At 45.7% G+C, this 25,637-nt stretch overlaps 1 protein-coding gene across 2 annotated transcripts in view; it reads right to left on the reverse strand.

The window, feature by feature from the left end:
• Positions 1–24,914, reverse strand: part of LOC121269122 (SH3 and cysteine-rich domain-containing protein 2-like) — a 222,395-nt gene extending 197,481 nt beyond the window's left edge. For both annotated transcript variants that reach the window (XM_041173595.1, XM_041173594.1), the window contains exon 1: positions 24,730–24,914. In XM_041173595.1, coding sequence (XP_041029529.1) covers positions 24,730–24,819 — 90 coding nt within the window. In that variant the 5' untranslated portion in view covers positions 24,820–24,914. The remainder of the gene's footprint in view (positions 1–24,729) is intronic.
• Between the last annotated feature and the right edge of the window lie 723 nt (positions 24,915–25,637).

Raw genomic sequence — 25,637 nt, forward strand, 5'->3', positions numbered from 1 at the left:
GCAAACTTTAACAAGCAATAGCAAAGCTGCCCAGTAAATTTCTATTTTAAACTTGCTCCTGGTCTGAGAGCATTGCTGACAAAGCCAACGTCTATCTCGCCCGTCCCCAACTGCCCTTGAGAAGGTGGGGCTGAGCCGCCTTCTTGATCTGCTGCAGTCCTCATGGTGTAGGTACAGCCACCGTGCTGTTAGGGAGGGAGTTCAGGGGTAGAATTTTACACTCAGCCTGTGGGCGTGCGGACAACCCGCTCGAGCGTGAAATAGCACGCGATGATGTCAAGTGGGGGTCCTGATGCACAACGGCACAACTTTTCAGTCGGTGGGCACGCGTGAGGATCGGCAGCGGGTCCACCGACAACCGAGAGGCCTGTTAAGGCCATCGAAGTGTCAATTAACACAACCTAGCGGTTGGCGGGCGGGTAAATCGGCCAAGGGGCCTTTGCATCTTTCAGGAAGCCTCACCCAAGGGCGGGATGAGGTTTCCATAATTAAATGAAAAAAAAACCAACCAAAGCAACCAAAGTCCACACTCAGGTGACTCGTTCCGATGTGTGGACATCTTTTTCCGGATTTTAAAATTCTGTCTGTATTGATTTTAAATTCGTCAGTTCCCTGAGGCCGCTCCCTGCCTTCAGGGAACCCTCCTCCCGCGCTCCCTCCCGCGCTGACTTCAGCGCTCGCCCTCCTCCCGCCCCCCCATCCCGGCAGCGCCGAGCCTTTCAGCGCGCCTTCTCACACGGGCTGGCCGTTAATTGGCCGGTCAGCATGAAATCGTAGCTGGGGGTCGATGGCGGGCAACTGCACACACGAAAACTCCACCCCAGGTTTTTGACTCGGCGACCGTGAAGGAACGGCAATAAATTTCCAGGTCAGGACGGTGAGTGACTTGGAGGGGAAACTTACAGCCGGCGGTGGTGTTCCCATCCATCTGTTGCCCTTGTCCTTGTAGGTGGTAGAGGTCACAGGTTTGGAAACTGCCGTCGAAGCAAGCTTGGTGAGTTGTTGCAGTGCATCTTGTATATAGTGCACACCGCTGCCACTGTACGGATGGAGGGAGAGAATGTTTATGATGGAGGATGGGGTGCTGATCAAGTGAGCTGATTTGTTTCTGGATGGTGTTGAGCTTCCTGAGTGTTGTTGAAGCTGTACTCAGCCAGGCAAGTGGAGAAAACTCCATCACATTCCTGACTTGTGCCCTGTAGATGGTGGACAGGCTATGGGGAGTCAGGAGGTGAGTTACTCACCGCAGAATCCCCAACCTCCGACCTTTGCTTGTAGCCACAGTATTTATATGGCTGGTTCACCAGCTTCTGGTCAATGGTAACCCAGGATGTTGATGGTGGGGGGGGGGGGCGCGGAATTCAATGATGGTAATGCCATTGAATGTCATGGGGAGATGGTTAGATTGCTTCTTGTTGGAGATGGTCACTGCCTGGCACTGGTTGGCTTTCAACAAATGTTACTGTTTGTGACAGGGCAATGTTTGTGAAATGTAGCACCGTTGCTCAAGAACCCCAGTTCAACATCTATAGACCCTGTCTGCACTCAGGCAGACAGCTCACGACTTCTTCCAGTCCAGCTGGGATTGGCAAGGCTTTCACTTTCAATTCCTCCCAGTAAGACTGCATTCAGGCAGCAACGAGGTCATTAAACATAAGCATGTGCCTCAATGTAGTGCATTTTGGTCAGTGAACTATGTATGAGAGTGGAATTTGCTGCCATGTGGAGTAGTTGCAACAAATGGCATTCAGGGGCAGCTAGAAAAGTACATGAAGGGAGAAGGGAATCACAGATAAGGTGAGAGGAAATGAGGGTGGAAGGTGGGGGGTTTCTATGGAGCATAAACCAGTTGGGCCAAATTTCTGTGTTATATTTATATGGGATGAGCATGCATGGGGGGGGTGAGGCCTTCCAGCAAGGCCAGTTTATGCCAGTGGTCCCAATTTTCAAGTGGGTTTGATACAGAATATGCCAGTTTTCAAAGGTACACCTGAGTTGTTTCAATATAAGGATGGAGCTTATTGTGCTGGAGGTGACGGGTCCAGGATTAATGCATGAGGAACATTTAAGGAAGCTGAGCGTGCTTCTTTTTCCCAAGTGAGGAGGCTTTGAGAAGACTTCCAGGTCATGAAGGGGATTAAAAAATTATAAGAACACAATAAATAGCAGTGTGATAGGTCACAAGGCCCCCGGAATCTTCTCCACCATTCAATAAGATCATGGCTGATCACTTCCCCTCAACTTCCAAACCTGTGGCCTCTGCCACCTAGAAGGACAAGGGCAGCAGACACATGAGAACACCACCAGCGGCAAGTTCCCCTCTAAGCCACACACCATCCTGACTTGGGAATATATCTCTGTTCCTTCACTGTCGCTGGGCCAATATCCTGGAACTCCCTCCCTAACAGCGCTGTGGGTGTACCTACGCCACATGGACTGCAGAGGTTCAAGAAGGCAGCTCACCGCAAACCTTCACAAGGGTAATTAGGGATGGGCAACAAACGCTGGCCTAGATGCCCACATCCCGTGAAAGGATAAAATAAACTTCATTTTGCCATCACCTCCCCATGTCCCTAGATTCACTTCATGTCCAAAAACGAACAGTTTCTGTCTTACGGATTTTATGTAATTCTGCATATGAGGAATGAGTACGGAGGGTGAAAAGAATTAGCTGGGCTAAATTGTTGACCTTAGCAAAGGTATCAAATGTCAGAGACACATGTTAAAAATTAGTGAGCAAGACTGTGAAGAGAAGCCAGTTGGAACTCTTACGCAAAGAGAGGTTGTGGAATACATTACTAGGAAAAATCACTGAGGCGGACCGTATAAATGAGGCGAGTTGGCGTGTTTTGAAGTTAACATTCCTTTCTTTCTGCCTTTTGCATTTTTGTTTATACAATGAGAACTGATAGTAGTAGATTTGCACCAGAAAGTGGAAAAGTCACTTTGACTAACAAGCCCGTTAATGGGTCATTGAAATAAAATCCCAGTTTTCCAATTTTTGGATGTACGTGAATTTCTACATCAATGTCAAGGCTGGTTTGTTGCACACTTTAACGTTCTGTGGAAGTAACCAAGATTTTCCATTCCCGCCAACGGGAGCCATCAGCGCAGACAGGACAGGAATATGTGGAAAGCGGACAAAAGTCAAATCCCAGCCCCAGGGTGTGAGTTCAGAGTAACAGTCAGTTCCTTTAACATAATTAACAGAGGCGTAACTTCAGACTTTATCACATTTTCACAGAAAATACACCGTTCATTTTTACATATTCACCTTTAAACTGCGGTTGGAAGAGTTAATAAGCCAGGCAGGTTTATGAAGGATCTGAAATAAAGTGCAACCATAAACATCTGGGGCAGAATTCTCTGTCTGTCGGGCGGGTGGGCCTGACCCAATCTCCGGTGGGCGAGGAGCCGATCCCTGCCGGAGAAGCAGGCCCTGCCACCAGTTTAAGTGGGCGGGCCAATTAAGGCCCAGCCAGTGTGACGTCCGGCCAGAAGCACTATGCACTCCCTGTGCGGGTGGGGGGATTCCCCAAATGCGAGAGTGTGCACTTTCACGCATGCGCACGGAAGTGCGCACATCCACCTGAGGCTAAGTGCAGCCTCAGGGAGATCGCTGACAGCTGTGTAAACTTTAAAAATAGAAAAATGATAAAATCCTTAACATGTCCCCCTCATGTGACAACGTCACACGAGATGGGACATGTTAATAAATTTCACAAACACTTAAATAAACTTTTATAAACCCTACATGAAACCTTATCCCGCCGGTGGATGAGGATTCATATTTTTTTCAGAAGCCCGCCGGGGCTCCTGGCCTGCCCGACAACCTTAATGTTGGACGGGCAGGTCCTTTAATTGTTTTAATGATCCTGTCAATGGCCTCAATTGGCCATTGACAGGTCGGCAGGTGGACAGCTGATTTCGCTGTGCCCCCGCCTTCCTGAAAATTTAAATGGGGAGGGATGATGTTGGGGGTTCCGCCCGTCATCCTGCGCCATTTTACCCGTCGGCGAGCGGGCCCCGCCCCCTGCTCGCTGACGGCAAAATCCAGCCCCTAGAAATAGGAAAAGGCCACTTGGCCCACTATGTTCAGCCCAGTCCTTCATATCAATTCTCAGGAGCCACTTACACCATTCTATCTTCTTGAGTGCTGACCCCATTATCCATCCATCCTCCAAGAAGCTGTTTTTTTTCTCTATCATGCCAAAAACTCCCTTCTCTTTTATGAAATGCACCAAGGGATCCTTTACATCCACCTGAGGGGAGGTCAGGAAGGGCCTCAGTTAGTCAACTGAGATTTTGTGTTCATGTCTCTGGAGTACAATTTGAACCTATTACCTTCTGAATCAGAGCTGGGGAGTAGTAATTGGCATGCATGCTTGTTTAAGCATCAGTTCTTTTTAAATTCATTCATGGGATGTGGGCATCCCATACCAACATTTATTGCCTATCCCTAATTGCCCTTGTTTTGAGGGCATTTAAGATGCAACCAATTAAACAACATGTAGGCTAGACCAAGTAAGGGTGACAGATTTCCTTCCCTAAAGGGCATTAATGAACCAGATGGGTTTTTATGACTGTAATGGTCATCATCAGTCTTTTAATTAACTGAAATTTGATGTGGTGGGATTTGAGCCCAGCATTACCCTGGGTCTCTGGATTACTAGTCCAGTGACAATACCTCTACACCACCACCTCCCCCTAAAATTGACTGGAATTCTGTTGAATCTACCCTGATGATGAGGGGAGAATTGAACACTGGTGAGAATGTGGAAATTGCAGTGCTGGTCTATGAGCTCTGCTCACCCCAGTAATTGTTCCTGTCTGTTGCCATGGCACTGCTGGAGCTGGGAAAGCCTGAGGGGGGGAAAAAATCTACCTTGGCTTTTTGGTAGCAATTTCATCTGAGTTAAGAGGTTGTGGATTCAAATGCCACTCTAAGGATGTAAGTGTAGGTTGACATGATGGGAAAGCTACACTGTCAGAAGGGCCACCTTTCATATGAAAGGTTAAACCAAGGCCCCATTTGACCTCATAGGTGGATGGGAATTATCCTATGGCACTATTTTAGAGAGCAGAGGAATCTTCCTGTATCTTGGTCAAACCTGTTGAAGTTAGAACAATTAAAAATGCCAAAACTGAGATTGATAAGAATCTGATTAGGCAAGGGCATTGCTGGCTACAGAACTGAAATGGGTAGGTGGTGCTAAGATACAAATCCACCATCTGATTGAATGGCAGAACAGGCAATGGGCTGAATGGCCTACTCCTACTCCTACATTCCAAAATTTATTTCTCAATCAACATCGCTAACAGCTGATTCTGTGTTCATTACTGTTTTTAGGACTTTGCTGTGCCCAAATTTAGCTGTCAGGTTTCCTTCATTACACCATTGGCTGAATTTCAAAGGTTCCTTGTTGGCTGTGATGTGCTTTGGGGAGTCCCGAGGCTGTGAGAGGGACCCTATAAATTTGAGTCTTTCAATCTATCGTGAGGTCTGGAGCCTGCAGCATCATCTCATTTCTATTATGGTTGATCCACCAATGTTTGGGGTGATTTCACCAGAATTACTATTAATTAACAGGGGAGATTCATGTTGTCTGGTTTTCACCGTCAACATTGCATCTTTTCTGAAATGTGACTGGGACTAGAGAAGGTGGTCTTGAAGGTCATTTGAAGCCTTTGGAAGTCCTCATTTCTGGCTGAATTGCATGTCATTCTCACACTGTCAATGCTGGACCTATGACAACATAAATAACGTTATTTTTTTTCTAAAGTATTTCTGGAGGAGAGCTATGGCCTTTTCAGTATTATTCAGCATATTTTGCAAAATTAAAGAGTAGGATTAATTGTAATTCAGATTAACCATTTATAAATGGTAGATCTTCCCAGTTAACAGAGGGATGCAATTGTACAGAGATGTGTGCTTAAATGCCAATTAGTGCTAATCATTAGGGGAGTTCCACACCGTGAGCTGGTGTCCACTGGAGTCAGGATTGACTGTCCAAATTTTTGTTTTCAAAGAAAGGACCTTTAATTGGCATCAGGGATACAACCATAATAACAGCAAATAACTGGATATCAAAGCAGCCATTTCCAATTGGATGCAGGAAATAATTAGGTAACTGCGCTTGGTTGTCTAAATCGATCACATTCAACAACTGCGAACATTAAATTAATGTCTACCCAAACAGATCAAGCCAAAGCGTATAAAGTCAATCCCCCATTGTGCTGCTCAGTGGTTGATACAGTGTAACACCGTCATGAATAGTATATTTAGTAATATACAATATTATTTGGCTCCTAAAAGGTGCCTATTTACCCAGAGCCGTCTCTTTAAGGCTGAAAACTATAATTACAGTAAAGTGATTTTTTTTTTGTACATTGGCCTCTGAATAAGATTGTTCACAACCTTGGCCTTTCTGACCCTAGCTGAGTTTCCAACCCCATGGGCAGAACATTTTGTCCCACGGGCAGGCATGTGCTCGACCCGAACGCGAGTGAAATAGTGAGCGATGACATCAGCAGGCGCGCACAAGAGGCAGCAGCACGCTCCTCAACAATTAAGAGGCCTATTAAGGCCCTTAAGCAATTAATGAATTTGTACTTTTTGCTGCCTGTTTGACGGGTGAACAGGCCAGGCGGTCTCTGCATTTTTTTACGAAACCTCATCCACAGGTGGGATGAGATCTCCAACGGTTGCTAAAAAAAAAAATGAAAATTTTTGAACGTTATTTTTTACATGTCTCTCTTCATGTGACTGAGTCACATGTGGGGGACATGTTTATATCATTTGTAAAATGTTTATTTCTGTATTTAAAACTCTTCAGCTCACTGAAGCAGCTCTGTGCCTGCAGGGAGTTTTCAGTTCATGTGCAGACTTCAGCACTCACACTCCTCCCACCCCGCCCCCCCCCCCCACTCAGGCAGCGCTAAGGCTCTTAGCATGCATTTCATGCTGTCCAGCTGTTCAATGGCCGGCTGGCGTGAAGCGGCGGTCAGAGCCCGATCACGGGTGGCGGTCCATCTCACGGCCATTCCTCCCGGAGAGGGGAAAATCCTGCCCCATATCTTCTCCGTCACTAAGGCTGTTTTACTATTTTGATTCATTCATGGGATGTGGGCGTCACTGGCTGGGCCAGCATTTGTTGCCCACTCCAAATTGCCCTTGAGAGGTGGTGGTGAGATGCCTTCTCACACCTCCACTTACATCTCTGTGGCATCACCCACTTCTGCCCCTGCATCTGTTGATCTCCTGCTAAATCCCTCATCCACGTTTCTGTCATGACTCAGCTATTCCAATGCTTTCCCAGTCAGCCTTCCATCCTCCATGAACTTCAGCTCGTCTGAAACCGTGTCAATGTTCTACCCTGCATCAAGTTCCACTCACCCATTATATTCATGTTCTTGCTGACTTACATTCACTTCCGGTCCCTTGGTCCTTCGAATTGAAATTCTTCATCCACTGTTTAGAAATCATTTTGTGGTCTTGCCCCTTCCTTCCTTAACCTCTTCTGACACTACAAGGTCCAGAAAACTCTGTCCTTGAGTATCACCACCCCCCCACTCATTTCACCCCACAATTGGTGACCATGCCTTCAGCTTACATGCCATAAGGTCCTGAATTCCCTTCCTACAACTCTTCACCTCAAAACCCAGCAGTTTGCCAAGCCCTTGGTCAACACCACCCTACACTGCCTTCTTTAGCTCAGTGTCTACAGCTTTATGAAGCATCTTGGACATGTGTGTCATGCCACATAAGGTAATGTCTTATTCCAACCCTGGGTGAAGCCCTAAAGTCAAAATATCACTAATTAAACTCAAGCATAAATTAGTCCCAATTTAACTGTTGATTGATTAGGAAATTTGCAAGTAGGTATGTGTTTTAAGATCGTTCTCCATCTGGAACAAACTGATACCTGGACTACAATACTTACATGTGCTTAATGTACCCTTCTTAATATACTACCATCTTGGGTTGCTTATAGTCCAACTTTAATCAGTTTTAGGGGGAGTGGTGTAGTGGTGTTGTCAGTGGACTAGTATTCCAGAAACCCAAGGTAATGCTCTGGGAACGCAGGTTCAAATCCTACATCAGATAGTGAAATTTGAATTCAATAAAAATCTGGATTTAATTGTCATCTGTTCATTAATAACCTTTAGGGAAGGAAAACTGTCTGGTCTGGCCTACATGTGACTCTAAACCCACAGCAATGTGGTTGACTCTAAATGCCATCCCATGAACAAGGGCAATAAATGCTGGCCTAGCCAGTGATACCCACATCCCATGAACAAATTTTTTAAAAAGTCGATCTGATTATACATGACTGTATAATGACAGGAGCATTGAAAAAAAAAATGTAGTGCAAAATGTGCTACACTGTCACTCAGGTGGTGTGCCTTTTCAAACTAGCCTCTTACTAAGGCCACAAAGTTGAATTATAGTACATGAGAACAGCTTGCAATCACGGAGGGATATTTGCAGACTGGAATATACTCATCAGATTCAGGCTGCAATCCAGACCCATTGAGCACAGTAAGATTGTTTTCCATCTGTAAAATAATATGAGGGCTTCCACGCTGTGTGTACAATCTCTCTAATATGCTACTAGTGGATCTACTGCATTGTTTATTACAAACTGGATGATATGCCATTTTGTAATGGCAGGGCTATGTAGCACAATGCCATGTGACGCATTATCATTTTATGCACAATTCTGCTGTTATGGTGGAATTTTGGTTAAGGTGGTTTGTCTTAGCAAGACCATAAAGTCTAACTGCTGGAAATAAGCACAACCCCATGTCAAAAAGTTTAATTATTTGGTATGAGGACTATGCGGATTGGGATAATCAGCGCTTAATCTCTTTTCTGGCTGCCAGTCTGAAACTAGGATGAAACTATTAGCTTCCTTGCCCTAGAGTGTGATGCTTAAAAATAGGTTTAAAATCGCAGACTGGAGATATACCGAGGTATTTTCTGCTGGTTGAGGAGGGGAGTACCCCCGAGTAGCCCAAACAACTGGCTGTTTCTTTTTTGAAAAAAAATTGATTCATATGCACATTTCATCAACCAGTTGCAAAAAAAATGACCTATAATTAAACGTGTCTGAAAAATGTGGCAAGACAAACAGGAAACATAAGCAAATGTTCCTATTTTTATAGTTGCCCCCTGATTAGGTTTCATCTCTAATTAAATAGTTTATCACACTCTTTGCCAGTGATTGCTGGAGAGCTCTGGTTACTTGTTCAGCTTATGTCATGCCGACATGGACAAGCTACAGGTGTTCGATGTTGGCAGGTGGAACAATATTGTAAACCCATTCCTTGTACATTGGTTTAGGATTTTGCTTTGCACGCTGCACAGAGGAAAGCTTCCCCCACCATGACTTCATGTGAAGGGGGGTTGGCTTCGATATCAATCAGGCTCAATTAAAAATAACCAGACCGCGAATTCATGCAACTTCTGTGTTGAACATGTGGGAAACAGGGGCAGGACCTCCCCTGCGGTTTGTGCTGCTTGTTTACTCATCATTTGGCTGCAAGAATCAAATAAATATTCAGAATAAAATTCAAGCAACTAAAATTAAAGGGGCCCCTGTCAGGTGGTTGGGAAAACTGCTACAATTATGTAATCACACTGACGATTTGTAATATTGTCTCAAATCACCCGGTGGCAAGAAAGGTGGTATTGGTGCATTCCTGTAATACAAATGTTTATTTTTTTCGTTAAAACGATTCATTTCAGGAGAAGTCAGTCAAACGTTAGTTTTAACTGTAGGATTCTGGCATTTTTAATTTTGTTTTGGTTGCTGCTGGCCGTGATAGCAGGTTTTCACGCTGTATCGTCGTCCCAAACCTGCCACTTGAATAGTGCCCTCCTGGGAAACACAGGATACCCATGGCGGACAGGCTCTCATTCGCCTGCCACACCATCTCCCTGCCGCTGCATCACACCAGGCGCCATATTTGAAGTCCAGCTGCAAAGCACACGTCCCAGTGCTTCCAAGCCACCGCTGCTGCACGGAAGACATGGCCCTGAAACTGAAGAGGATTGCAGCCCCCAGGTTCAGCGACGCATCTCTCGAGCGACTTTTGCAGGCTATGGAGGCCCACCGGGATGTCCTCTACCCCCACACTGGCCACAGGATGGGCAGCAACAGCACTAACCCGACTTGGGAGGTGGTGGCAGCAGACGTCAGTGCCCTCGGCCTTCAAAGGAGCATAGCCATCCAGTGCCACAAGAGAATGAATGATACTCCTCTGTTCCACCAGGATCATCACTCTTCTCGTCACTCTCAACTCGCACACTCACAAACCCATCACACATCCACAGTGATCTCACTCACTACCGGTTCAAGGGGCATCCCCATTCACTCTCTCACACACACCTTCATTGTCCTCATCCCATCCATGGGATCACTCACCACCCACACAGGCCAGGCGTACTCATCATCTGGCCTGACAGGTGTCCTGCTTACACTTTCTCCATCTCTATCCATGCAGGACAAGCTGGTACACAAGAGGGAGAGGTCGCAGACTGGTGGGGGAATGCCCGAAATCAAGGTCCTCATGGACTTTGAAAACAGAGCCGTCCAGCTGGCCGGCGATGACCAGGACCAGTCCTGGGCTGACGGTGAGGTCGTTGCTGCTCTACCAAGTGAGGATCCAGCAGTGCAACATCCATCAGACAACCATGCTGTGAGTGATGTGTCCTGTTTCACAGGCCACTGCACTAATTATCTCCCCTTGCTTCCGCAGGCAGATCTGCCAAACAGCCGACAGAGTCCAGGACCCAGGGCCTCCAATCAAGTCCCGAAGAAACCTCTGAAGAGGAACCTGGAGGCACCCTCCCTGAAGTCCCATCACAGCACTCACCCACACCCTCCACCAGCGCAGAGACACACACCTCGATATGACCTAGCTTTAGAGTAGTCCTGGGATCATAATCTGGTGAGCATATTGCACCATCTGATCTGCAGCAGATGACGACAGGCACTTCCTAGGTTTCTGGCTCTTGGAGGGCAGCTGGAGGCCAGAAATTTGCTGAGTCCGAGTCAGATGAGGAGCCTCTGGACTCGGTCATGTCACAGTTGCTGGAGCTGCAAAGGCCAACTCAGGAACATCAGAAAGGGATGGTCGCTGCACTCCTCAGGTTGCAAGGCAGGATGGCGGAGTCTGTCACCCTTCAGGCTGAGGTGATAGCGCCGGCAGTGCCAACGCACCAAGATCAGCACTGGTAGGATGGCGGCTGCCATGGAGACCTTGGTCCAGGACTTTGCTCCTGTACTGCTGCACAGGCTCAACTCCATCGCTGATGCCATATTCGGTCTCCAACAGTTTACGTGAGAGGGGTGCCGTGCGCTTCAATCTCACTCCAGCTACTCCTGCTCCTCAAGGAGTCAGCCTGGGGCCCCTGGCCACCCATAGGGAGGAGAATCAGCAGATACACACCCCAGGCCCATCCATCCAGGTGACTCCGGGAGTGTCCGGCCCATCCAACCCCCCTCTACCTGTGACCTCAACAGCTCCAGCTTCACAGGCCAAGGAGGGTGTCACTGCCACACAGCAGGACCCCGAAAGCAGGCCAGGGCCCACCAAGTCTCGGCCCTCCAGAGGACGCCTGCCAAGGTCATTACAGACAGGGCGTCGCAGTCAGCAGGCTGCCTCCACCTCTGCTGTGGATGCCCAGGGAGCACCAAGATGTAGTGGCAGGGTTAGGAAAGTTAAGGAGAATTAGTTGCACAGCCTGGGCATGAGTGTTAATCACTTATACATACTGTTCACTATTGTCAATAAACTCCCAGGTATGTCTCCCTGCCTGTGGCTCCTTGTTCTGATGAGCAGTGTTCTTGTCACTCAGATGGGAAACCTTTTCTGCACAAAAAAGGCAGGTGTCACAATCCAGGGCCTCTTCCCTGTGCTTTGTGCAGCCTTCAGACCAAAGTGATGGTCCAGCCTCTCACTCCCTGGAAATATTACTGATGCCTGCACCTCAGTAATGTTGGTCATTGCTGTCAGAATGTAGTGGGCAGGGTCACAGAGCTCCCTCATTCTGTCTGGGTGTTCTCAGCACGTTTAAGGAGGGTCTGGCCCCAATCTCTTCAGCATCTCTGACCTGTGACACTACACCAGCTCCTGAAGGGCTCTGGTGCTGAAGGCAGACAAAGAATCAGAGGCTTCTAAAGTATCATGGCTTATATATTATGACCCTGATCATGGAGCATGAAAGAGCTGCCGTAGGCCAGACAGGAGTCAGAGATTGTCAGAGGCTGTGTGAAGATTTATGGAGTGTCCTCACTGGATGTCATCATCATCCTTCTGCAATCGAACGATTATTAGGGTCTCTATTATGTCTCTATGACAGGAGCATTATCACAGAAGGCATTGGCACAGCCATAAGCCAGACTGAAGTCAAATGTTCACAGATGTGATATGAGGATCTATGGGGTCACCTCACTGCATGTCATCATCTTCCTCCACAAATCAGCAGCTATGAGGGCCTCCCAAGCCCGCCTGCCTTGTCTAGCCAGTGCGAGGGCCTCATCTCTGTCACCATTACTTCCGAGGACCTCCTCACCCTCATCCCTGTTGGCATCTTCCTCATCAGAGAAGACGTACAGTTCCTCCATCTCCTCCTCAACCAACTCGACTCCCTGTTGGAGTTCCAGGTTGTAAAGGGCACAGCAGACGATGACGATGCGATCTGTATTGCAGGGCTCCACCAGGCCAGTCCAGGCACTGGACCCTCACCTTCAGCCTCCCAATGGTCTGCTCCACCAAGTTGTGAGCTGCTGCATGAGCCTCATTATACCATCACTCTGCTGCAGTCTGAGGCTGCCACACGGGTGTCATCAGCCATGGCCCCTGGGGGTAGCCCTTGACCCCGAGGAGCCAACCCTGCAGCCTCTGTGGAGCCTGGAAGACTCCAGGGATCTGTGACTGACTGGGGATGTAGGAGTTGTGCACACTCCCTGGAAACCATGTTTCTGGTGGTCGCACACCAGTTGCACATTCAGCGAATGGGACCCCATGCGGTTGATGTAGTTCACCGTGTGTTCCGACACAGATCTGAGCGCCACATGAGTGCAGTCGATCGCACCCTGAGCCTGTGGGAATCCCGAGATCAGGGCGAATCCAATCACTCTTGCATCCTGATTGTCCTGGACCCGGGTAAAATGGTAAAATGCACAAAGTTGTGTGCCTTCCCAAAGATGGCATCCGTGACCTCATGGATGTGGGTGGAGGCTTGTGAGATCCCATAAAGGTTACCTGTGGAGCCCTGAAAGGAGCCACTGGAATAGAAATTGAGCGCCATGGCCACTTTCACAGCCACTGGCAGTGGATGCCCTCCATGTCCCCATGGCACCAAATCCTGCAGTAACTGGCAGATGTGACCAACCAGTTCCCTGGGCATGCACAATCTTCGGCAACACTGGTTCTTGGTCATCTGTAGGAATGAAAGGCAGCGTCCATATGTCAAGTTCCAATAGTCATTTAGGAATGAAGACTGAAACCAAGACAGATTCCTTCAGACAGAGTTTTATTCCTTGTCACAAAACTCTCTACAGACTGTAGACGTACATCTGCTACCTAGCACCGCACAGTTGAAGGACTCTGCCACCAAGGCATTCATCTCAGGGCTGAAACTTCTTTTAACTAATACAATGCCCTCTCTTTGGTCAATACTACAGACCCTGGGTGTTGCTAGGTGCCAACCAGCAATGACTCGCTGTGGCTCTTGTGTGGCGTGTGCAGGAGCCCCAGCTGCCCCTTGCTCCTGAGGTTGCTGCTCCTGCCTCTGTGAGCCAGGAACCTCAGTCACTCTCTCCTCTGTCATCTTTGTGCCATTTAGGCCATTAGGCATACAGCTAGTTCACCAGGCTCCATGATCCTGATGTACTGCTCCTGCAGGCTGAAAGTGGGAGACACGTGGTTAGCAATGGGTGTACTAAGAACCTGTCCTGGTTAAGGACTAGAGAGTGCTGGCCACCACTTGAATGGCCAGAGATTAGTGCACTGTATGGCTGCCCTGTTAGCTTGAGCCATGGGGGAGACTGGTCCCAACTGGGATGCTGACATTGCAAAGGGGCTGTGAGCACCTCCAGCAGGGACTGTTCCATGGCCAGCTTTAGTGAGAAAGTTGTACAACGTGTGCGGAACTCCAACTGTCCGGCTGTCCATTAAAATGCTTATGAATTTGCAGCCTGTGCCCGGGGGTGGGGGGGGGAGAGGAGCTCTGCCAAACTTGGTGGCAGTTTGATGCCTCTGCGTTGCCTGAGTGGGCAGATAGGCTAGGAGCCCGACCCCAAACAAATCAATGTGGCTGCGCCTGAACTGTCTCAGCTGCAGAGGAATGGTCACTTTATACAGCATGGCCACTTCCCTCGCCCACCTACGCCCCCCCACCACCACCCCTGCCACCACCACCCACCCCCCCCCCCCCAACCCCAAATGCTTGTGTGCTGTATTCAAGGGAGGGCCGCCCTTGTGCTGCCACCCCCCACGCCGACCGCCACGGGTCGCCTCAACAGCAGGATTGCCCTTAACCCCCCCGCCCCCTCGCCACCAGTCACCTCAATGGCAGGGCTGCCCTTAACCCCGCCCCCTCGCCACCAGTCCCCTCAATGGCAGGATTGCCCTTAACCCCGCCCCCTCACTACCAGTCACCTCAGCGGCATGGCTACCCTTAAGCCCAACCCCGCAACGCCTCTGAAGCTTGATGTCCAACAGGTGACCCTGGCTAGCATTGCACAACGTGGACTCACCTCCGAGTTGTCCGCAAAGTGCAGGCCGGCAAGTGCACGCCTTTAATGTGCTGTTGTGAAACGCGTTGACGATCCAGCCGGGGAGGGGGGAGGGGGCGGGGGAGGGGGGTGGGAGTTGGGGGGTTGGGGGGTTGTTGCCGGGGGGGGGGGGTTCCAGCGGGCTGGCCTGATAATAATACGCTGATATATTACAATGAGGTTCCCAACAATCGATGGCTGGAAATGCGGCCTGGAAACTGCAAACTGGTTTCCCGTCATAAAACCGATTGCGTCATATTGCCCGGTCACCCCACCGATCACACCCGATGCCCGTTTTACTCTGTTTCTCTCTCCACAGATTCTGTCAGACCTGCTGAGTTTTTCCAGCATTTTCTGTTTTTATTTCAGAATTCCAGCATCCGCAGCATTTTGCTTTTATCCAGGTCTGGACAGCAGATCTTTCTCTCAAAATGAGGTGAGTGAAGCTGTTGGGATTTTACGACAATCTGACTGGCAAGTATTTTTCTTTCCTGTTTTCAACTAATAAATGGAATTAAAATAATCAAACTGCCATGCTAAGATATTGAACACATTATCCAGATTATCAGTTTAGTAACATGTAATGTAATTTAATAGAAACAAGTTATTTGGGTTTCTACATTTGGATTATTAAGCCTGTAAATCTTGCCTCTGGAATCCCAATGAGCAAAATTTGAAATCATGAACAAAAAATCTTCATGTAGAGAAGAATTGATCTGACTATAGGAGCTTCCCTTAACTGGACTACTTGTGACCCATCACATGTCATGATTTAGCTTGCAGATTCACACTGGCAGTTCACATTCAACATATTCCAGTTCTGACTCCAGCTACCTATTGTCAGCCATAGCTCAATGGGTAGTATTCTTGCTTCAGAGTCCAAAGGTTGTTGGCTCAAATTCCATTCCAGAAGACTAGAGCGCATAAGTCTAGCCAACACACCAGCGTAATACTGAGGGACTGCTGCACTGTCCGGAGTGGATAAAACATTAAACCATCTGCTCGCCCAGATGGATGTTAAAAATCTCATGGCACTATTTTAAAGGGCAGGGGAATTCTCCTTAGTGTCCTGGCCAATACTTATCCCTCAATCAACAGCACTTAAAAAAATCTGGTTATCATCACATTGCTGTTTGTGAAACCTTGCTGCGCATATATTGGCTACTATGTTTCCCATGTTAAAACCTTCAAAAGCATTTCACTGACTGTAAAGTGCTTTGGGACATCCTGATGTTGTGGAAGGTGTTATATAAATGCGAGTTTTCCTTTCTTTTACCAAGGCTCATTGGAAGTAGCTGATGATTCTTGACAAATGCGCACGCACAAGAGTGGAGAATTTTTTAATGCACTTCAGTCAATATTTCAGTGGAAGGATTTCCTCTGGGATCGGATTGACGCAGGGTTTCACAATGTCAGGTTTTAAAAATTAAGGAGTTAATTGCTTTAGGAATTTGGCCAGATTGCAAATGGGCAACTGCAATGCAAGATCCAAAATCTCATTTCCTGAGGTGAGCCCTCAAGTCCTTAATCACTATCATTGTCATTTTCGTTCATCTTGACCCGAGCTCCAGTCTTCCTTCCTTGTGTATTCAAATGCATTGGATGTTAAGCAAATTAAACAGTGACTCGCAGAATACCATTAACACCTTATCCCTACTCAATCCAAAAGCCTGCCTCACGTGTTATAATTTGATTCTCGGATTTATGTTTCTCTCAGTCCAACAACTGCAAATAAGAGAGCTTAATGGGCTTTTTCTCTTTTTACTTTTCTAATGGGATGACACATCTGTTTTACACTATCCTTCAAACTTTGATCAAATACTGTATGGTTGTGGGTTATGTGTGATGTAAAGTCTGCTCAACACACCCCAATAATTTAGTGTGGCTTTAAATTCAGAACATTTTCACCATATCACTTGGACATTTCTATTTCCTTGCCACAAACAAATTTAGAGTTTCTTTGGGTCAGATTATCTAATTTGTGTTTAACCCTGATTAGCTATGCTGCTCTGATTTGTATTCACTGGGAATTCCAGTTGGAATTGGAGTTAAGGAATCAAAATTCACAAGGAAAATAGGAAAATACTTGTTTATCTCCATTATTAATGTCTTTCTGATTTAGTGTGCAGTTTTGAAACAGGCAATATCCAAGAATTCAATCTTACTGACCACCCCTTAATTACAGAACAGATATGTTCCCATTTAGCATCAGACGGTGAATCTCACATAAAACTTTGTGGAAATAAAAAAGATTATATTCTAAAAAAATAAAAAAATAAAAACAATAAAACTGCGGATGCTGGAAGTCCAAAACAAAAACAGAATTACCTGGAAAAACTCAGCAGGTCTGGCAGCATCGGCGGAGAAGAAAAGAGTTGACGTTTCGAGTCCTCATGATCCTTCGACAGAACTTGAGTTCGAGTCCAAGAAAGAGTTGAAATATAAGCTGGTTTAAGGTGTGTGGGTGGCGGGGGCGGGGGGGGGGGGCGTGGAGAGGGAGGGAGAGAGAGAGAGAGAGAGATAGAAGTGGAGGGGGTTGGTGTGGTTGTAGGGCCAAACAAGCCTAAAAAGCCAAAAACAAGCCAAGATTATATTCTAATCTGGCACGTGCTAACTGCACATGTCATTGTGCCTTGAGTGAGATTTTTTTGTTAAATTGAATTTTCAAAGTCATTACTTGGATTGTAAAAAGGTGACCGGTGTAAATTTACAAGTGGTGCTGAGATTGCCCGATCCCTCAATCCCCTTATTTTATTAAGCAGGATCTGGTCCACTCCACATAGTGCAGACTTATATTTAACCCAATGTCTTAGTCTCCCAATATATAAATTAATATATAAACTACATGTCACCAATCTGGCCACTTCTGAGAGACAATCATTTCTTTTCTTTCTCCACTCAAAGTTTATTTCAAGCCAGCCCTTGTTCCTAGCCACAAACTCAAAAAGTTATTGCAGGGTAGAAATATACTTTAAAGGAGGGGAAGCAAAATCTGAGAACCTTTTCACTCAAATCTTTGGGGTTCTACAACATAAAAAAGTGTCCTGGTTGAGGGGGTGTAAAAATGATATTTGCTTGCTTTCCCCCAGTGTTCCAAAAGCCCATGTTACTGGGCAATATTGACAGTGGCAATGAGCTATCAACACACAGGACCACTGACCATCTCCTATCTTAAATAACTTATGGATAAAGAGATTAGCCAATGGTGAAGAGACTAACTTTTTGGCTCAGAATCAGGTTTTTAAGACAGATAAGAGTGAAAGTCTCCTGTTAGCTACAAGATTCTTTTAGTTTGGGTTGTCTCTGTTCAGTTGCGTGCATAACCCAAGCCCAGAACACAGGGTTGCTTTTGATTGACAATTTCACTCAGCAGCCACACAGTGGCAAGAATGGGAGATAGGGGTGCTCCTCTGGGGTGAAGTACAGTGGTGAAGCAGAGGGAAGGGAGCAATACTCGGCATTTAGTCTTCCAAATGCAACCAGACATCATTTGATGCTGACACTGGATGCCTGAAATGGAAAACGCTCTATTCCCCTGCACTCTCTTACTTTAATGAGCACAAAAATCACAACAAAAAAAGAAATAAACTGTTGGAGCTAATAAAATCCTAATGTTAATCACATGCAAAGTCTAGTTTTAATTTTTCAGTTTTAAAGACAGATCTTCAAACACCAAAGTTTCAACCAATTTCAACCTTCACAAATCAAAGTATTGAGTATAGGAGTTGGGATGTTATGGTGAGGTTGTATAAGACATTGGTGAGGCCAACTTTGGAGTATTGTGTGCAGTTCTGGTCACCTAACTACAGGAAGGATATCAGTAACATTGAGAGAGTGCAGAGAAGATTTACTAGGATGTTGCCGGGTCTTAAGGAGTTGAGTTACAGGGAAAGATTAAACAGGTTAGGACTTTATTCCTTGGAGCGTAGAAGGATGAGGGGAGATTTGATAGACGTTTACAAAATTATAAGGGGTGTAGACAGAGTAAATGCGAGTAGGCTCTTTCCACTTAGATTAGGAGAAATAAACACGAGAGGACATGGCTTTAGGGTGAAAAGGGAAAGGTTTAGGGGGAACATTAGGGGGAACTTCTTCACTCAGGGAGTGGTGAGAGTGTGGAATGAGCTGCCATCTGAGGTAGTAAATGCGGGATCACTTTTAAGTTTTAAGAATAAATTGGATAGATGCATGGATGGGACAGATCTGGAGGGTTATGGACCGGGTGGTCAATGATATTAGCGGAATATTTCGGTACAGACCAGAAGGGCCGAATGGCCTGTTTTCTGTGCTGTAGTGTTCTATGGTTCTATTTTGTTGGACAGCTGATCTACTGAAGGCAGTCTCACCATCCTAACCTCAAGATATACTGTGCCACAGTGGAAATCACAATTGACATAACAGTACTATCAAATCACCAATCCTGCCTGTCATTGCAAATGCACTCATTAAAAAGATGAAAATATGAAAGGTACAAATTTCACCAGATATATTTTTTACTGCGTTACATTGACCAACACAAAAACCACAGTGAAATTTTGGAAACTTTTACGATAAGTTTAAAGGCACAAACTCCTGCTTGAAACTGCCTAGCATGGCAGCACTAGGTTGATTCTTGGGATGAAGGAGTTGTCGTATGGGGAAAGGTTCAGCAGTCTGGGCCTATGCTCATTGGAGAATGGGAAGTGATCTTATTGAAACATATAAGATTCTGAGGAGAATAAAAACAGAAAATGCTGGAAAAACTCAGCAAGTCTGGCAGCATCTGTGGAGAGAGAAACAGAGTTAAGGTTTCGAGTCCGTATGACTCTTCTTCCGAGCTGAAGAGAGGTAGAAATGTGATTTTACACTGTGGAAGAGATGGAGAAAAACAGAAGATCAGGGACAGGTGACCCAGCTCTTCCACAGTAGAACACCCATCCCATTTCTACCTCCTTGTTTTTAGTTCAGAGGATGTTTTTTCCTCTTGGGGGAATTTGAAACTGGGGGCACAGTTTTATAACAAGGTGTCTCCCATTTAAGATGGAGATGAGGAGGAATTTCTTCTCTCGGAGGGTCATTAATTTTTGGAATTCTGTACCCCAGAGAGCAGTGGAGGCTGGGTCATCGAATATATTCATTCCTGAGTTAGGCAGATTTTTGATCTACAAGGGAGTCAAGGGTTATGGGGGGGACAGGCAGGAAAGTGGAGTTAAAGCCACAATTAGATCAGCCATGATCTTATTGAATGGCAGAGCAGGTTTGAGGGGTCAATTGGCTCCTATTTCTTGTGTTCTTATGTTAATCTGGCTAAACCTCCCCTTTAAGCTGAGTGGCGTTTAATTCTTACTGTGGAATAAAATCACCTACAATTATAATTCTGTGTGTTTTTAAAGCTAGTTTTGCTCAAACATACTCAATCCCTTCAATTTTACTTTGCCTAATGATTTTACACCATGATGATATCATTTGCACATGATATTTTTTCAGGTTTGGTTATCGCATTGCCACTGTATAAAAAATACAAATGGATAGGATTGCATTTCTTATTACAGGATCATATAAATTTTAGCATAGGAGGAAAGTACACTCCTGCCAATGCTCCTGTTTGGAACATTCTACTTTAATCCTATTTTCTTGCTCCTGATATTTTTCGTTTTGAAATGTTTTTCTAATTCCCAATTAATTCCTGTAGAACATGTGCCAGATTCTGAAAGCAATCCTTCATTGTCAGTAACCAGGCCCAAATCACCTTCCACCTTTCTGTAAATAAATTAAGACCATTCAATCCAGCAATGCTGTTCTTTCCACCAATCATTCACCCAATCTATATAAATTAGGGGTCATCATCTTGAATTTGGGGCCAGGACATTTAGCAGCAAAATCAGAATGGACTTTTTCCACACAGGGGTTGTAGGAACCTGGAATTATCGGCCCCAAAGGTTTGTGGACGTGGGGGCAATTGAAGCTTTCAAGGCCAAGACTGATAGATTTTTTTTTTGTTAGGTAAGGGTATAAAGGGGACATGGAACTAAGGCAGATAATTAGAATTGAAATCCAGACCAGACATAGCGAGTGGGCTCAAGGGGCTGAATGGCCTACTCCTATTCCTATATCTTCTGAGGAAAGAACCTGGATAGTTTCCACGACCTTGTTCCCCAACCCTCAGAAGAAAAATTGTGAACCCCAGAATATTTATATAAGTACTGGCTTATGAGGAAAGATTGAGCAAGTTGGGCCTAGTTTCACTGGAGTTTAGAAGAATGAAGGGTGATCTTACTGAAACATAAGATTCTAAGGGAGACTGACAGGGGCTCTAGTGAGGAATTCTAGAACTAGGGGGCACAGTTTAAAAATAAGGGGTCTCCCACTTAAGATGGAGATAAGGAGGGTTTCCTTCTTTCAAAGGGTCCTTAGGCTTTGTAATTCTCTTCTTAAGAGAGCAGTGAAGGCCGAGTCATTGAGTGTATTCAAGGTTGAGTTAAACAGATTTTTGAATGACATGGGAGTCAAGAGTTATGGGGGATAGCCAAGGAAGTGGCATTAAACACAATCGGATCAACTATGATTTTATTGAATGGCAGAGCAGGCACAATGGGCTGAATGGTCTACTCCTGCTCCTATTTCTTATGATTTTATTAAGGTATATCTTTCATTCATGGGGCAGCTATCTTCCTTGGAATGACAATTTCACAATCCCAGCAACTCAGAAAACGTTATATTCCATCAAGCAATCGGCCCAGAACGGCTTCTCTCTAATGTTTCCCATGTGATCACAATCAGGAAAACTATTACAAAAAGTGCACTTGTCCTGGTCATTTGCTATAGAAAAATGGTTGTTCCATCTGATGCGCACTGCGCAACTCATTTGCCACAAGTGTCTCTCGTGCAATGGGCCTATGCATTGAAAAACACAAACCGCTTGGGGGGGGGGGGGGGTGAGCATATCCTGAATGTTTGAATTTGTGTATTCTCATGGTGCCCTGACTGGGGAGGAAGCATGTTAAAACATGAATCTTTTAAAAGTGGAAGGTAAAGCAGATATGTCAGCTTGAAGAAAATATGAGGGAGTGAGGGGGGGGGAAAGAGGTGATGGTGCAGAGGTAACAATGCTGATAGCAACATTACCTGTTCTCAGTGACACCTTTGCATACAGTTTCCCAACAGAATCATTCGATAGAGATCAAAAGCAGCAATACTGAGTGATTTTGCGCCATGCTTGCTCAGGCCAGTTACAGCACCCAAAAACTATAACCTGGTGAATTGGGTGAGCACGGCTCAGAGTAACAGTTGAAGATTGTATTGAAAAAGTAAACATATGTTTCAATGAGTTAAGAATGACAAATGTAGCTCCTTCGAGTGGGTACAGCTGAGCATAAAACCACTTCCAGGTCACATTTCTGGTAACATCCGAATTAACTCATCTTAGTTAAGCTTCTACAATTGGTCTCAATGCTCCAGGGTTAAGAAAGAAAAACAAAATCAGGGTTCTCACTTCTGATCTGCTACACTCATTACAACTGGAAGGTGGATGTGTGAGCATCAGATTAGAACAGGGCTGAGCTCAGTTCTAGGATCCCCCCCCCCCCCCCCCCATAGCTGATAGACAATCTGCTGACCTGCACATCCAGGCTCACTTGAAAAATGTCACTGGAGAGGTTCTGGTCCTGTTAAAGGTGATCTGACAAGAGTTAGCACCTATAGGAGGAGGAAGGATATTTGCCACACACAAGTATATACATACACACACACTATATATATATATATATATAAAATATATATAACATATATCACACACACATTTACAGATACACAGATGTACATCCTCACAACTGAACATGTGGCATGTACAAATATATTCTATTTTAAATGATAATGAATATTTTATCAGGCATAATGATCAGCACTTTGTAAGTTTGCAATTATTCTTATCTTGTTTATTGGTCTCAATGTTCCACCACCATATTGAAGTGTTTGCATTGCGAGACCTTCTGTTTCATTGTGAACACATTAAACTTTGCAGATTAGAATGGAGAGTACACTGCATCAGATTGTCAGCTCCAGCTGGACATGGATTTGGAGGTCCCATCATAATACTTCATACCTCCCATTTCCACACACTGCCAGTTACACACTCTCCTTTTTACCCCGCCCCCGTTATTATAAACAAAAGTGTCAAAGAAAATTATGAAAACCAGAAATTGAATGGCCTTATGATTCTTCTCATGGGTTGCTCACAGCAGGACCCTAACTCAAGGCCAATCCTGGAGACTTGCGACCCTAATACAGCAGCATTTGAGCACAAAGATTATGAACCTCTTTAAAAAGTGTAACATCACCTTTAACTTAATTTAGCTCTGCAAGTAATTTAATACATAACACTCAGTCACTAGTGTCCTCAACAGTTCAACACTTGCACATTTTTAATAGAACTGATCGTAAAAATAAACACTGGCATGTTAAAATAGACAATTGTTTATTTATTTCAAATGTAGGGTTTCAACGGAGATGATGTAGGGTAAAACCATACATTAAAAAAAATCACGTTTTAAAAAGCATATTAGAAAGTTCAATGCAGATTTTAAAAATGGGCATCAATGGTTTATTGCACATGATAATGACTTAATGAAATTTATGTCACATGATCAGCTCGTGTCCTACATAAACATAACTTTTAACTAAAATCATTTCTTGTACGTCTTGCCCGCCATTCCAGCACCAGGATTATATCCAAGCTCAACATTGCAAATAAAAGCAAAATACCGCGGATGTTGGAAATCTGAAATAAAAACAGAAAATGCTGGAAATGCTCTGAGTAAGAGTCGTACCAACTCGAGACGTTAACTGTTTCTCTCTCAACAGATGCTGCCGGACCTGCTGAGTTTTTCCAGCATTTCCTGTTTTTATCTCAACATTGCAAATAGGTCTTTGCATCAGCCTGAATATGTGACCCTCTTAAAACATCCCAAAACCATGGATATACACGGAAGTAGGTTAATTCTGCCAAGCAAATGTGTCTCTGCCACCAACTACTTGGAAGTGTGCACCTCCAGTAAGTGTGTAAGAATTGAGAGAAATTCAGTACACTTCCAGCTGAGTGCAGTGACTGAACACAGCAATCGGAGAAAGATGTCAAGAGCAAGGGCACACCAGTGCTGACCGACTGGGTCGGTAATCTGGTTTAAATGCCCAGTCTGACACGGTCCAGCGTACACATTGCTTACAAGCTGGGGTGAGTGGCTGCAGGGCGAGTGTGCCACAGTCGGTCCCCATTTTCAATCACTCTGTTAGCCACTAGCAAAAGAAACTGCAGTGTCTATGTCATGCAATCGTCGTCATCCATCGTTTGCAAAATACGTACCTTAGTTTATCACACACCTCATGTGCGAATTTCTGTAGCTGGCTTCGGTGCTAGATATTGCAAACTAAATGAGGAGTTGGGGGGGGGGGGTGAGGGAGAGGCATGCAAGCTGCCTCTCATGTCTACACTCTCTTTAGGTTCCTTTTATAAATTGCAATATTCAAGGAGAGGGAGAAAAAGATGAGGACACCTTATTTGGATGGTCTCTCCACCTAACCTTGCGGCTTCAGATCACCAACGCTGCAAAAGTCAATAGAACACTTACCCTTACAGCTGGATAATTTGTCACTTAAAACAACACATCTCCCACACACTGGCTCTGCAATTTGCTGCTGCATGTGATTCAAAGTCATCGCTTAAAAAAAATACGAGGCAGTTTTAAGTTCAAAAATTAAAAGGTCTTAATTATAGATAAGGACGCCGCTTTTTAAACACACGGGGCCACTGTGACAATCACTTTAAATCCAGTATAGGGCTTAGCATCACACTGCACAGCAGGAGGCCATTCAGCCCGTCGTGCCAGTGTCAGTTCTCTGAAAGAGCTGTCCAATTTGAGACTCAAGTCTCAGCTTTTTGATCCCCATAAACCTGCAGCTGTCTCACCTTCGTTTCTTGGTGGCTGCACACAGAACCAGGTGACCTCTGGAGTTCTGTGTTCTGTGGGTCGCTTTCTGTCTCGTTGTTTTCTGTCATGGTCCGGTGAGCGTGGGCTTTAAATCCCCCGTTTACTCTCAAGTGGGTTTTCTACAGGCGGCTGGTGAGCGTATTCTCGCTCCGATCAACTCGCGTCCCACTCTCCAACTTTGCTACATTTCCCAATGTAACAAACCAGCCTCCCGGCCACGCCCCATCGACGCTGATTGGCCCCTGCCGCCTATTTAGCATACGCCTCGGCCCCACGCGACATCCGGAGAGGCGCCCGTGATTGGCTGCGGCAGGGAAAAGGCGGGGCCACGCCGGGCTATGGGCGGGTCCAATCGGGGGGATTGGGGGCAGCTGTCCTGGTCCTGTTCCCTTGGTTGTGTTCTGTGCTCCCGGGGCCGCTTCTGTCTTGCTAACTGGCGCTTTTTCCGGAGGGGAGAGCAGCAGTCGGGGTCAGTGTCAGTACAGGCTCGGTGCCCCCCTGAACCACCATGTGGAGGGAGGAAATGGCCGTGCATTCCTGTTTTCCATCACTGACCCCCGCCCCCCGCTGGAAGATGCCTTGTGTGAGCACTGCACTGAATAAACTAGCTGTGATGGATTAGGGAATTTCGCATCAAACAGACCACATGGAACGGTATGCCAGCACGATGCAGCATCTTCAAATCAGGGACAAAGCTTACCACACCTTTAAATTAAACTTCAAAGAATCATAAAATCTGTGGATTTAGTTTAACAAGACTGCCCATTTCTGGTTGATCCCAACTCCATGGTTAAGCCTTAATTCTTGATTATCCTTTATAAACACCCCCTTTATCTCTATAAACATCGCTCATTGCCTTTTATACCATTGACACCCTCCTTCTATC

The sequence above is a fragment of the Carcharodon carcharias genome, chromosome 23 (genome assembly GCF_017639515.1).
Source record: "Carcharodon carcharias isolate sCarCar2 chromosome 23, sCarCar2.pri, whole genome shotgun sequence".
NCBI classification, from domain to species: domain Eukaryota; kingdom Metazoa; phylum Chordata; class Chondrichthyes; order Lamniformes; family Lamnidae; genus Carcharodon; species Carcharodon carcharias.